Here is a 14,137-nt window from a genome sequence, read left to right as displayed (position 1 = left end):
TGCCATTTGTAAGTTGCCTGACTCAATATTTAGATATTTGATAGACTTATTATATAAGTCCATTGAACTTGCACATACACATGACATACACATGCACACCCCTGGTTCTTGTGACTGATATTTTACATTTAATGCTTAAGTTGAAGGGGCCATATTTTCCATTTATGTTAATGAATTAAAACAATGTTTTGAAGTGAAATAACCCTTTAAGGTAGCAAGTGTAGGACTACCATGTGTACCAGTACCATTTGGAGGCGGCCCTGTGAGAAAAGAATGCATGCACCAGGTCAACTAGAGTTCAATGCTGTAAGTGTCAAATTGAGCCAAGTCATTGTCTAATGTCTACTGACTGAGAGCATAATTTGTGGCTGTGTCACATGCATATGGAAAAATGCACAACTTCCTGAACAGAAGCAGACACTGTCCTACAAAGCCAGAGTATATACACACACACACACACACACACACACACACACACACACACACACACACACACACACACACACACACACACACACACACACACACACACACACACACACACACACACACACACACACACACACACACACACACACACACACACACACACACACACACACACACACACACACACACACACACAGGCCAACCGGGTGCTCACAGGAGATTAAAAAAATAAAAAAGGTGTTTTGGAGGTGCTGTTAGGATCAGTGGGAAATGGGAATGCAGACTTAAAAACAGAAATGTGGAGGAGTGGAAGTAAAGTTAAAACAAAATGTATTCTATAAATGTAAGGAAGAGTTCAATACTAGAGTGTACACACAGTCACACACTATTGTTGCAGCAAACATGTGAATGGGGTGTCCTTTCATAACGGATGTACATTTTGCTGAAACTCTAAATCTTAGATATGACATGATTTGAAGGCAGCATGAACACAAGAAGAATTATGTGATGTTTGCCTTTGAAGTTAAGAGTATACAGTAAGGATGTTGGCCTCCTTTTGGAATGGCATAAATTCCCATATTGCATAAACATGTTTCATGTAAAATGAACTAATAAAGCCTCAGATCTCTCTCACACACACACACACACACACACACACACACACACACACACACACACACACACACACACACAAGTATGTATTGCACTTACAACTTAAATGGACCAGCAGCACCACACCAATGCAGATGATGACATGAGCCGATTATCAATCACAAATATATTCACAATCATTGTTTGTTCGGAAAGTTACTCAGGAAGTGTAATAAGTTACTTATTGGCATTAAAAGCAATGACTTGGACTTTACAGTAATATAAATAATACAAATTAAAAAATATATAATTATAATAGTTTATACTTTATAGAGGTGTGAGTGTCCAGTGATAGGTAGCCTAGTCAACATAACAATCAGGCCTCAACTGTAGACAGAAAAACACAACCCCATGATGTAAAATTGGCAATTGAAATAATAATAATAATTTGCTAAAGGTATTCAACAATAGAGGGTTTGATCTTTGCAAAATTGCAAATTGGTTTATGTTCATATAGGCCTACCTCCACCTGCGAGACAAATCTATGATTCCACACACGCGATACTGCAAAACAACATCTCATTATCAACGATACTGACCTCTATAGCCTAATTATCAATTCATATAATTTCCCTTAAATTACATACCATTCCGACATATTGGTGGTTCAAGGAATTAAAGATATTATCTGTTATGAATCATGATAAATGTTGTGAAACATCAAACATGCCGCTATGGCATGGATAGGCTATTGCTTCGGTAAGTTATTGATGGAAAGGCAAGTTTACAAAAAGTTAACATTAGGCATGCAGCTTACCTTATGTGCAACTTCCACGCTCCTCCGCAGCTGCTTAGCTAGTAACTTCACTCTGAGTGCAAGCAATTTCCAAGTGTCCCGGCCGGTGGGGGTGGGGGCCTGGGGGGGCTTGATATTTCATCATGTAAAAAAAAATCTGAAACAGTGCACTGTGCACACAACCTCCTCTAGCATAAAATATGATCAGTGGTGTTCTCATTATTTTAGACAACTTAACATACCTCTAACCTCCTTATTCACTCGTCCCTCACATGCACGTGTGACTGTGTGTGTGTATGTGTATTGTGGAGAGAGGGAAGCTGATGTCATGTGTCATCAGCTCATGCAAGCCAGAGCTGTGTGGTGCACACTGCCACTGGCACCAGTCTCAGTCAGTGGCAGTGCATCATCATTCACCACTCACCTCTTCCCTCAGGAGGACCCACCTATAGCTTTACTTTATAACCCAATAGCTAGAGGCTATGATCATTCTAGGAGCACAGGGTCATTTTCTAGGCAATATTATTATCATGAACATTGTAATCCTTCCTATAGTTTAAAATTGGTGAAATGATTGCCTTATTATTTTGTAATTTATTCTGGTGAAGAGCATCAGATAAATGTATACGTAGCCTATAATATACGATATTTCATAATTTTGTGCCCTTTGCGTCGTGCTTGCGGAGTTGCGGTTAGGGTTTGGGGTAGGAGGTCGGACTAATGACGGACTGTTAGTATGTCGGAACTTATGCCTGTATACAGTGTTTCAGTTACAAGACCAAGGCATGCGGTTTAGGGCCTTGACATCTTAAAATGGAGCAGGAATGGCGCAAAAATGTGTTTAAACTTATTTACTGAAATGATCAGTAGTTTTCTTCATGTGGCTAAATGTATCGGACAGTCGGACCCCAAATGCACTTTGATTACAGCAAGGTAATTGAATTGTCATCATTGTCATGATAAGTAAATCTTTAGAGGTGATATTGAAACATTGGTACAATAGCCCCTTTTCAACCCGGGCCGCCGGCGTGGTGGTCCAGGCACCCTAGGCTGCAATGCCAGCCTGACAGTGCGTCGCGGGTTAGAATCCCAAGCCCAATGACCTTTGCTGCATGTCACTCCCCTTCTCACTCCCCATTTCCTGTCAGTCTACTGTCCTATCAATAAACTACTTCCTTCAAGGGCACCTGGGGAAGCAACTTTGAACATGCCTGGATGGTATGTCTACAATAGCTGACTTGGACAGAATCTCAGCGGGGACAACCTATTATTATCAACAGTTAACCCACCCTATACTCTTTAAATAAAAACCAGCATGACCAAGCAGCACGTGAAATATGTTGATTTATTCATTAGATATTTTCTTCAAAATGACATGGTTTGGTTACCAGGAATTGATAAAACCCTCATTTGGTACCCAAAGGCTTTGTGTATATACTGTGTATGTGTGTGTATTGACACTGGTCAACCCAGCCTGTATCAGCACAGACAAGGGTTCCTTTTAAGCCGATGATCCCAGCCTGTTTCTCTGTGTTCCCTCATCTAACATGTCTTGTTTAAGCACTAGCTCACTTCATGATGAATAATTAAGATGAGGTCAATTATGTGTGCTAGAACTGTGCTTAAAAACACTCCTCTCCTGGTGTCCGTTCTGAGTGGAGGCTCCTAAGGAAAACTAGGGTATATGAAGTCTCCTCTTCCTCCCACTTCCTCCATAAGTAGATGAAATGATTGAAGGACAGTGGATGAGCTCTCTCTCTCGCTGTTTAGTCATCCAGGAAGAAGTAGTTTCCACTCCTCTTTTGCTCTGCATCCTGAACAAAGACATATGCAATTCAAAATCAGTGAATGCTATTCTATTAATTACTGTAAGGAACACTGATTTGGGCACATTGGTGATAAACAGCTCATAGATCTGCTTTTTCTTGTCATGCTGCTTTTGATTGGTTAGCTAAGTAGAATGGGCAGAAACTATGGGTACAGTTCTAGCTAGCCAATGCACGTGCCATAATTTTACATGCTAATTTCCAGTTTCTAATATATGCATATATCTCAACACACTCAACTTCCTTTCTGCTCACTCACATTTAGTCAATAATGCCATTATAGTGACTCGCAATGATATTGGCTTATTTACTCAAATGACAACCAACACTAATAATTTCTAGTGTTAATGTTATACAATCCTTCACAGATAGTACAAATAAACCACATAGACCATGTAAAAACCATGTAAAAACATACATAAGTAACATACAAAACACATTAAAAGACAAACGATAAAAGGACAACACAACACTGAATTAAGCTAAACAACGAAAGTAAACATTCCATGTGAATTCAGCCTCCTCCTGTACCTTTATGGAATGCATCTTGTTGATTCTTGGTCTGTAGTTGTTGGGGTCTCTTCTGAAGGTGATCTCCAGCTGACTGAGGAACTTGTTCATGCCAGCGAGTAAGGACTGTGGTCTGCAAACATTATGCAAACAACACATTATGATTATGCGGCTCTGGGCTCAGCACACTGCTGGGTGTAATTCTCATTGTAATAACTCTTAAAAATTGTCTGGGATGCTCACAAAAGGAGACGTTAAAATGACCCCAAACATGTTTGAAAGTGAAATAGTTAAAAAGTCAAATAAAAAGTTCAAATATATCTGATCAATTTGGAATATCGGACCAAAATTATGTTGAAAGAATAGGCCAGAAATCCCTTACTGTATATCACCATATGTACTTTACACCTCAACTTTGTGATTCAGCAGGATAGCGGTCATGACAGTGAATCTTACGTGTTGGCAGCTGTGCTCTTGGATGGGATACCGTCAAACACAATGACGCGGTCTGCCAGATAGGTGGCCATGATGAAGTCATGTTCCACCACAAAGCCTGTCTTCTGCGCATGGAGGATAAATCTAAGCAACGGACAGGGAAATAACAGTAACTTGTCAATAAAAGCACTAAATCCAGTCACCACCCTCTGTGTATTATGTAATACGGATACAAATCAAATATCTCATTTGGGACAGTGAATTCCTCAAGTTGTTGCCATATTCATCATAGTGACTGTGTGCACTCACCGTTTGATGACCCTGGCGGCCACTAGACGTTGCTCTGAGTCCAGATAGGCAGAAGGCTCATCAATCAGGTAGACGTCAGCTGGTTTACCCAGACATAAGGCCAAGGCTACCCTCTGCAACTCCCCTCCAGACAAGTTCTGGACCTACACACACAAGCTGTATATGAGGGCAGGTTCCATATTGAATATAGCCAACTCACTTCTAATGTGCACATTGATTCAGATTTTCTGCTGTCATATACATTTCTTAACATGCAGTGAGATTGCACGTAAATCGCTGGAATGTCAGCAGCACTCTCCATTGTGTCAATGAGTAAACAATCTAGTGTGTAGATTCTACACACTAACACTATTAAGCAATTAGAGTTACTGGCAGCTCAGAGGGGAATGCAGATTTGATGGCAAGTTTTGTTTCACTCAATGTACCGTTTTGCTTGCACCACACCAATTATTTGCAGTCGCACAGGTGCTCCCAATAATATTCTTGGGTTGCATAGCTACATTTTCAGGTGCATTTGTGAACAAAAACGGTCTTGTTTAGATTGTTCTGGTGTGATACTCACGTCCTGGTCGATGATGCTGTCTATCATCATTGGTTTCATGACGTCTGTGACAAACTGGGGGTGTGTGTAGGAGTCACGGATCTTGTCATGCATCAGAGCCCTCACACTGCCCTAAAGAGACACAGCAGAATACTGGGTTAGATAGTCAGGAGGCCTGCAGGATATTCAGTGAGGGGCCGATTAATAGATAATAAAATAAAAAGAGTTCTTTATTGAATAAGGGAAAACCAAACATTGACATTCTCCCAACATCATTTGAATAGTAGGTCAATGATTCTGCCCTCCACCATTAAACCTTCTTTAGAAGGGAAAAGGCCTTTGTAATAGGCCTATACTGAAACGTCAGGAGACAATATTGCCATTTGGATTGTTTTAGTGTTACATCAGCCTGAAAAACCTACTTTGAACTTGGGACTGATCTTCTGTGGTTTGTAGCTGACATTCAGGATGGGTACTTCTCCTGGAAATGAAAAGAACCATAAAGGGAAAAAGTAATTTAATATATTTTCTAACAGGCCCAGTGACTGACATAATTGTCCACGACAAACAGTAACACAACCCTGAGTCTAAATCTATGGCATGGTGTTCTCCTCAGGCAACAAACAAACACCACCCCTTTACATTTTTAAGTTAAGTTATTGAATCGTGAGGATCGCGGAATCCACATGGGGAAGGTGTGTCCGACTTTACTTTGTGGATTTACTCTTGATTGTATCTTTGGTGACTGTAAATGAGTCTGGAAAAGAGGATCAGCCAATAATATCAGTGATGTCCTCAAACCTCACCTCCTGTATCTGGTTTCAGACGGCCAGCCAGCATTCTGATGAACGTCGTTTTGCCCGTTCCTGAAAAATGAATAGAACAATAAAATGGTGTTTTAAGACACATATTTTTAAAACTACACTGTATGCACATTAAGGCTACAATAATATTGTATTAGATTCCCAGCAAGCCAAATGACTTCATGATGACGTTCTCCGGTGACATTCAGGACTAGGCCAGATCACAGCCCATATGGGGATGATCTTTACGTCATTTCCAGGACGTCTTCACCAGTTAAAAATAGAGACGTCACTAATTCGTCCAGGTCCATGCTTTGATTACATTGCTGTGAGTAAATACACACTATCGCTGCTATATTTTCCATTTGTTAGCAATTATCTCGACTAGTTACTTAAAGTTACTAGTTACTTAAAGTTACTAGTTACTTAAAGTAGCTAAACGACTAATCCGTTGTTGTGGCTGAACAACCACCGAAGTCTAGTGGCTAACTTAGCTTATCTTCTGTCTCCTGATGGCTTTCCAACCAGAGCCATCTTCCTATAAATAAGGAGATCTCTGTCGGGGTGTGCACGTGAGCGTGCATGCGTCCACAGTGTTAGAAGCACATAGCTTTAGAACGAGTGTGTGTGGCCACGTGAGTCTGTGTGTTCGCTCTGGGTCCGCGACACGGCGACAGGTGCTCGCACGTGCTCTTGCGACAGGTCATGCGTGCCTGTTGCATACTACCCTGTACAACCCAAAGTGTACTTTTGCCTGTGCACATCCTCAGGTATGATAATCTACAATTGCATGTCCATTGAACATTTTCCATAGCCTTGCGGACCCAGGAATTCTGTTTTCAAAAATAAAAAAAATAAAGAAAATAATTAACTAACGGCACACACACACAAACACGCACACAGACCCCCAAACACACACCATACCATTTTCTCCTAGCATGACCATGATTTCAGAGTCGGTGAACTCTCCCTCCATGATCTCCAGGCTGAAGTCTCCCAAATCCTTCTTCATATGGGGATACTGGTAACGACACATCTTCTTTATCTCCTCCTCGTTGGCTGTCTCAGCCACCTTGAACACTAGCGACGTCTGTCTGAAACGCAAGTTCTCCGTGGGTACGTAGCCATCCAAGAAAATGTTGATGCCTGGGGAGAACAGGATTTAAGTAGACAGATTGTAAAAGTCAGATCAAGACATTAAAGTCCTCTCTCCAACTAATTTTACTAGGGCTGTCAAATGATAAAAAACATTAATCAGAATAATCACAGCTTCTAAATGAATTAATCATGATTAAGTACCATTCGAACTATTTCGTTCTTATATATATATATATGTTGTACGAAGTGAACTGTCAAGAGACTGACGTTCACACATGTCCAGGGACAACACTGCGGGTCAAGACTGCGCATGCGTTAAATTGCGTTAAAATATTAGAACGCAATTGATTAACACCGTTAACGGGATAATTTTGACAGCCTTAAATTTTACTCAAAACATAAATAATAATCTAGTTCAGTGTACCACCTGACTAAGTAGCAGCCCTATAGAAAGTAGAGCTTGCAACTAGTCAGCTGGAGTTCAATGTCGCAAAACTAAAAATGAGCCAAGTCATTGTCCTTCCAGACTACTGACTCAGAGTGTAGTTTGCTACCATGTTACATGTTAAAAACAACACAAGAATGGTAGTAGCTAACTATAAATTCATGGAATCTTTGCATGCATGTCTGTTAGCAGACAGTAGTACAACTACGTCTCCAAATTAGATACAATGGGTACAACAAGTATGTTGCATAACCGAAGGGGCATGCGTTCTCAGTGGGCAACAAACAAGTGAATGGCATACCCTTTCATACAAATTATGGGTAGACATTTTGACTTTAATTCTATATACAATATTTGTGGCTTTCAAAGCACACAACTAGCATTCCCTGTCTGATATTGTCCTCTGAGCAGCACTTGGTGTACACCTACCTTCCCTGACGCTGAAGGGCATGGTAACCACTCCGTAAGCACTGGGTACTCCATATAGAACACAGATGAAATCTGACAGGTAGTCCAGGACACTTAGGTCGTGTTCCACCACAATGATGTATCTGTGAATGAGGAATGAATACACAGGCTTTCACACAGACAGTGGCTTAGTTATAGCTCGTTGTAATACTCGAATACTATTTACTACTTGTATACTATGGAGGGTTGGTTCTGTAGGGTCACCGACCTGTCTGGACTGATGAGGGAGCGGATGGTCACAGCAGCTTTTAAACGCTGCTTTACATCCAGATAACTGGACGGCTCGTCAAACATGAAGCTGAGGGAAATAAACAGGACAGACTGTAGTCAGAAAACAGTGTCCTAATTTAAGTCAGTTGATCAACTAAACTGCAAAGATAAGAGTATACCGTAGAACGTATGGAAGAATGTGCATCTCACAAATAATGTATGTGATTGTATTCTTCAATGTTTGGTTGTTATTTAATGTCCCAATTTATTTGTAGCGCTGAGCGGAATGGTACGGATCTTTGAAGCTCATTCATTGGATTACGGATCCTAAATTCAGATTTGGACCATTTTATTTATGGCTTTTATTCATGTTGTTTTGTTTCTTGTAAATTATGCCACATGCAGTTGCTTTTAAACAGATTGATTTCATCATTGGCCACAAAGTAAAATAAAACAGTTGAGTATTAGGTAAAGTAGGAGTTATTAGGCTGCATGCGTCTGCACAGACTGACACAGATGATTGATGAAGCAGTATTGAAACTTTACTTTATTGAAAAAAATCATAACCAGTGCATCTGTGTGCTCCAGAACTTGATTTACTGTACGGTTTTCATTGGATTGTCAATATCTGAACTTCAGCAGGAATTAAGTACCTCCTGTTCCCAACTAATCTTCCTTACTGACTGACACATGGTGTTCTTCCTAGTTTTTACAGCTTTGCCTAATACTTTATTAATCATTCCAATTTTATCTAGGCCTCGTAATTAAGAAAATTATTCAGTCCAATGTGTTTATTAGAAGCCTTGATAGAGATGTGTGAGGGAGTGTGAAGCTTACATGTCGGCCCTCTGGATGCAGACGACAGCGATGGCGAAGCGTTGCAGTTCCCCTCCTGAGAGGTCCTCCACATTTCTGTCTCTGAGATGAGTGAGATCTGAGAAATGGAGGCAGAGAGCGAGCAATGATTTTCTATCTTTATATTGACAGTTAAGTGGCAGTGCAGTGCAAGAAAAGGAAGGCCAGATCACGGTACATATTACAAGAACAAGATGGGGGTTATTCTTTTGTTCTAAGTTTCAAGTGGGGTCTAATGTGAGTCCCCAAATGTTGGTACTCCCCTTGCATTTACGGGCCTTTCATCAAATGACAAATGGCTTGTAACCAGAACCAGGTAAATACATCTTAAAGGTAAAAACGCCAACCTACCAAGCTGTTTGCAGACCACAGTCTCTGTTTTTGTGTCATCCTTCCTGCTCAAGATGGCTCCCACGCTCCCCTGATGAACAGATGCAACATAGTAATCAGCCAAATTGCCAATACATGTCCAACAGCATTATAGAATTTATAATTTAGGCATTAATCACTTCCAAAGATTTTCATCCCATGTAGTGTATAATATTTTTGAGGGGCGCTAGCCCCTCCTACATCCAGCCTTTAGTTACCGTCTACAAACTTAACCAAACATTAAATTCCCATTGACAATGAATGGAGAATTTGACGTCATAGTGTCTGAGCATTGAGCAAATAGACATAGTATCTATTTAAGTCATGACGATATATACCTTGGTTTTAGGGATATCCCGATACTTTTTTCGATTCCGATCTGATCCCGATACCACAATTTCTGTGTTAGCCGATACTGAATACAGATACCAGTGTTGTGATCTTGTGTTGTGTTTATAGCTATCTAGCTATACATGTTGTGTTTATAGCAGACTCTTCACTTAAATGTGCACTTGCAGTTTGGGCAACTCGAAAACAAACTCCACATGCCCCAACATTTTATTTACCTACCATAGTGTCAACCCCGGGCCCTTACTCTTGTGTCGGATCGGTGGTTAGACTGGCCTATTCGCCGATATGACCCGATATGACAAATAAGGGCCGATACCGATACTTTTCCGATACCGATACAGTATTTGGACATCTCTACTTGGTTTATGTTGTGTGTAAACAATTATAGCGATTCTCAAAGCAGTTGTCCCACAAACCCTACCTACAGTCACGATGGGAGTCAAGCTCTTTTAGCTCATTGGTAAAACATTTAGGAAACTAGGTTGCTTTAAGACACCAATATAAAAGCTGAGGTAGACATAGTGCAAAGGGGTAACATATAAATCAGAATAGGAGAGGCCTTATTATAGCCAACACTGATCAATACATCTTTCAGGTCGGGACATCTTTTATGTATTTTCACTTCAGCAAAGTATATTATTATTCCCAACACCAAAATGTGTGTGTGGATGGGTGGGCTCCCATACCGAATTACAGATAGACACAGACAGGGTGATTTTTACATGGCTACTGAATGTCATGCAGTTAATTGTTCATGCATGCAGATACGTCCATAATGAAACTAATACAAATCAGGCTGTGGTGCAGGTCAGGACATACCTTGACAGTCTTGGGGATCTGGTCCACGTACTGAGGCTTGACGATTGCTTTGAGATCATCCTCTAGGATTTTGGTGAAATAATTCTGCAGCTCTGAGCCTCGGAAGTAAGAGAGAATGTCCTGCCAGTCTGGTGGGGTCTGGAGAGCCACAAAAAAAACAAATCATTTTTATATTGTCAGCTTCACTCAGCGGATGGCTGCTCAGATGGGAATAATGGTCATGGTCATTCCGGGGGAGCAATTAGGTGTTAAGTATCTTGCTCAGGGACACTTTGACACAAATTACTGGGCCGGCAGGTAGGCGACGCAAATGTCTTTCTTATTACCAGGGTTTCAAAGAAGTACTGCTTAATTCCCAAAAGGTGTGTAGACTGCAGACTTGCAAATAAACTAATTCCAAGGCACTCCTTTGATGAAAGTAAATTAATAATTTATTTTGAGCTAGGTAACAAATATGACCAACACGTTTCGACCTAGAAGGTCTGATGCGGTCTGACAGCCCTCCTATGAGACACAGACTGAGTAGAAAAAAATTGTGCTATTTTATCATGATTATTAGTGAGGATCTATTATATGAAGATAGGTTGAAAAGTGGTGAAGTGGTCCTTTAAGCTTTATACTTACAGTCCAGTCCAATCCAGAATGACTTAATGAGTTGAAGATGACGTGTAATAAGCATGAAATCCTACACCCTATAGGATTTATAGGATGTCGAGTAGTGCACAATAATCGACTAATGAGGTGCGTATAGTTGTGCCACAGCACCCTCTGGTGTATTGATTCATGCACATACACCAAAACATTAATCCTACTAGAGGCAATTAATTTAGCCTAATTTACAATAGTATGTATGCTATAATAAATATCCAGATCTTCACTCACATCAAACCTTCCCAGGTTGGGTTTCTGTTTTCCAGCCAAGATCTTCAATGCTGTGGACTTCCCGATTCCGTTAGTTCCTACCAAACCCAATACTTCCCCGGGTCTGGGGATTGGTAACCTGTAAATCCATACAATATATATTTAACAGTCACTGGATTAAATTTCTGACTAAATAGTTTTTTTTTTTTCAGGGACACTTTGACACATAGACTGGCCGGGAGGCAAACCTGTGACCTTCCGATACCCAGGCAGTCTGCTACTGTCTAAAGCACTTTGAACAACATTCGATTTAAGAACAGTGCAATATACCGTAACATAAGCCAGATTCAAAACCCATGACATGTAAAGTGTAAACACACTAACCAGATGAGCCTCTATCAAGACCAAGACCATAGTCATCTAGGTTATGAACCCACCTATGCAACTTGAAGGCGTTGGCACAGTATCTGTGGGTGGTCTCTTTCTCAAGGTTGCTTGGCAAGTTGACAATGGACAGGGCCCCAAATGGACATTTCTGGAATTGGATTTATTGGAGAAAAAAAAAGTTCTCAGTTAAAATGTGTGGCAATGTGCATTATGACACCCCTTCGTCAATTCAGAGAAAATTGGTCATTCACCTTTACACAAATTCCGCATCCGATGCAGAGGGATTCAGAAATCCAGGCGATTTTGCTCTGAGGTGTGACCTCTATGCAGAGTTTACCTGGAGGAGAGAGACAAGGACCAAACAAACTCATCTTGGTAATTCATACAAACTGAAGAATCAAAAAACAGATAGACTATGTCAAGGGTCTTCAACATTTTTCAGGCCAAGGATCCCTTAGCTGAGAGAGAGATGAAACTGGGACCCCCACTACATATTGGGTTCATGTTAAATGTGTATTTTCAGGCATTTAACAATTGAAACCCTCAATAACATTTTGTAAACTTGTCATTTGGCTCGGTACTTGGTCTGCTCTTTTTTCCCGAGAGGGGCTAGGTTGCTACTTTCAAGGGTTCAAGTGGTTAATATAATAAAATAAATAAGTCCCTATCACACAAAGATTTGCCTGAGCCCCTGCAGTATCTCTGAGGATTGATTGATTGATTGAAAAATGTATTAACAGTTTGCAGAATTACAGTACATTTCAAGCACAAACTCAATACAAAGGCTGTTAACTGTGAGTGGACGACCCAATTAAGCGTTACACTTGTTTCCAATAGGGTCCACCATGTTCAATTCATCAAAAACATTTAGAGACGTACAAATAGACACTTCTATATAGACAAAGGACAGAATAGGGGCCCCAGTCCCCCTGTTGAGAATACCACTGGACTATGTGATATGGGTCTTATTTATAGAGAAGCTTCCTACCCATTCGAACCACTGGACAGCTCTTCTTGCATTCTTGCCGGCATTTCTTTGGCTTGCACTTGTCATGATTGACAATGGCAATTCTAGTGTTCTTTTCTGACATCTTGCCTGCCTGTTGTCAGGTTGTGGACAGAGCAGAAATCTATCCCCCTATAGTGCAAAACACAACATTCAAAAGTACAGGATTGGTATTCAGATCATACAGCCTACGTCGACCATTATTGAAATCGACACACACACACACACACACACACACTGTTCATAGCAGATGTTGCGATTTCGACAGCATATACACGCATTTATGACGCCATACTGAACGGTAATAACATAACAGGACGCTCCAAGTAAAGGCCGAATAATAAACACGCTGGCGGGGATCAAATGAGACCAGACCATCTGTCTATTTCTAATAACTGTGCCTGCTGAGCTGACGTTAACGCCGCGGTAACTAGCAAGTAGCATGTTAGCCCATTTAGGCTAAGATAGCCAACTACGACGTTAATACACACTGCATTCACACCAAGCGCTCTGTAAACCGAGCCGTTTATCCGTCAATTCAACTCACCTCGAAACAGTCTATTTAGGACGTGTGCCCACCTGCCGTGGTGTTAATATGACGTTAATTTGGTGTTTAATATGTGCTTATTGCAGAGCAACGTGCTCTGTACAGGAGGAGCCGCCGCCGGGAGGAAGAAGGAGATATGGCGCGCCACCACTTGCGTCATGATGATTCACGACGTCCCGCCAGTCAGTCGTGCGTCACTGACGCAGAGTCCAGAGCCTTAGATATGGCTCTGCCAGAGTCTTAGGCCAGAGTCCAGAGTAGACCAGAAAGCACGTGGGGGTATTTGAGGTGAACATTTGGAATACAAAAAGAAAAAAGAAGAAGAATAAAAAGTAGGATATTAAATGAAATCAGTTTTCGATTCGAACGACTCTGAATGGCACGACTCAAGCAACTGCAAAACATAGCACTGTAGTAGTTGGTTTGTATAACAGACAACTATCTTTGGTCCAGGACCTAGGTATATGGACCATTAGCCTGG

The 14,137-nt window shown here is 40.9% G+C and overlaps 1 protein-coding gene across 1 annotated transcript; it reads right to left on the bottom strand.

The window, feature by feature from the left end:
* Nucleotides 1–3,143: 3,143 nt before the first annotated feature.
* On the bottom strand, nucleotides 3,144–13,849 carry LOC306921929 (ATP-binding cassette sub-family E member 1). Its single transcript, XM_079499261.1, has 18 exons — nucleotides 13,657–13,849; nucleotides 13,092–13,241; nucleotides 12,355–12,440; nucleotides 12,154–12,251; nucleotides 11,738–11,855; nucleotides 10,856–10,993; nucleotides 9,668–9,737; nucleotides 9,299–9,395; nucleotides 8,460–8,549; nucleotides 8,213–8,334; nucleotides 7,165–7,386; nucleotides 6,244–6,303; nucleotides 5,860–5,918; nucleotides 5,459–5,569; nucleotides 4,897–5,039; nucleotides 4,609–4,731; nucleotides 4,174–4,285; nucleotides 3,144–3,630 (listed from the first exon to the last, which is right to left on the bottom strand). Exons 2-18 carry the CDS (start codon nucleotides 13,192–13,194, stop codon nucleotides 3,583–3,585), a joined length of 1,800 nt encoding a protein of 599 aa, XP_079355387.1. The 5' UTR covers nucleotides 13,195–13,241; nucleotides 13,657–13,849; the 3' UTR covers nucleotides 3,144–3,582.
* Between the last annotated feature and the right edge of the window lie 288 nt (nucleotides 13,850–14,137).

The sequence above is a fragment of the Electrona antarctica genome, assembly GCF_951216825.1.
Source record: "Electrona antarctica genome assembly, chromosome: 4".
NCBI lineage: Eukaryota > Metazoa > Chordata > Actinopteri > Myctophiformes > Myctophidae > Electrona > Electrona antarctica.
Note: the sequence above shows the minus strand (reverse complement) of the source record. Positions and strands in the feature narration are given on the sequence as shown.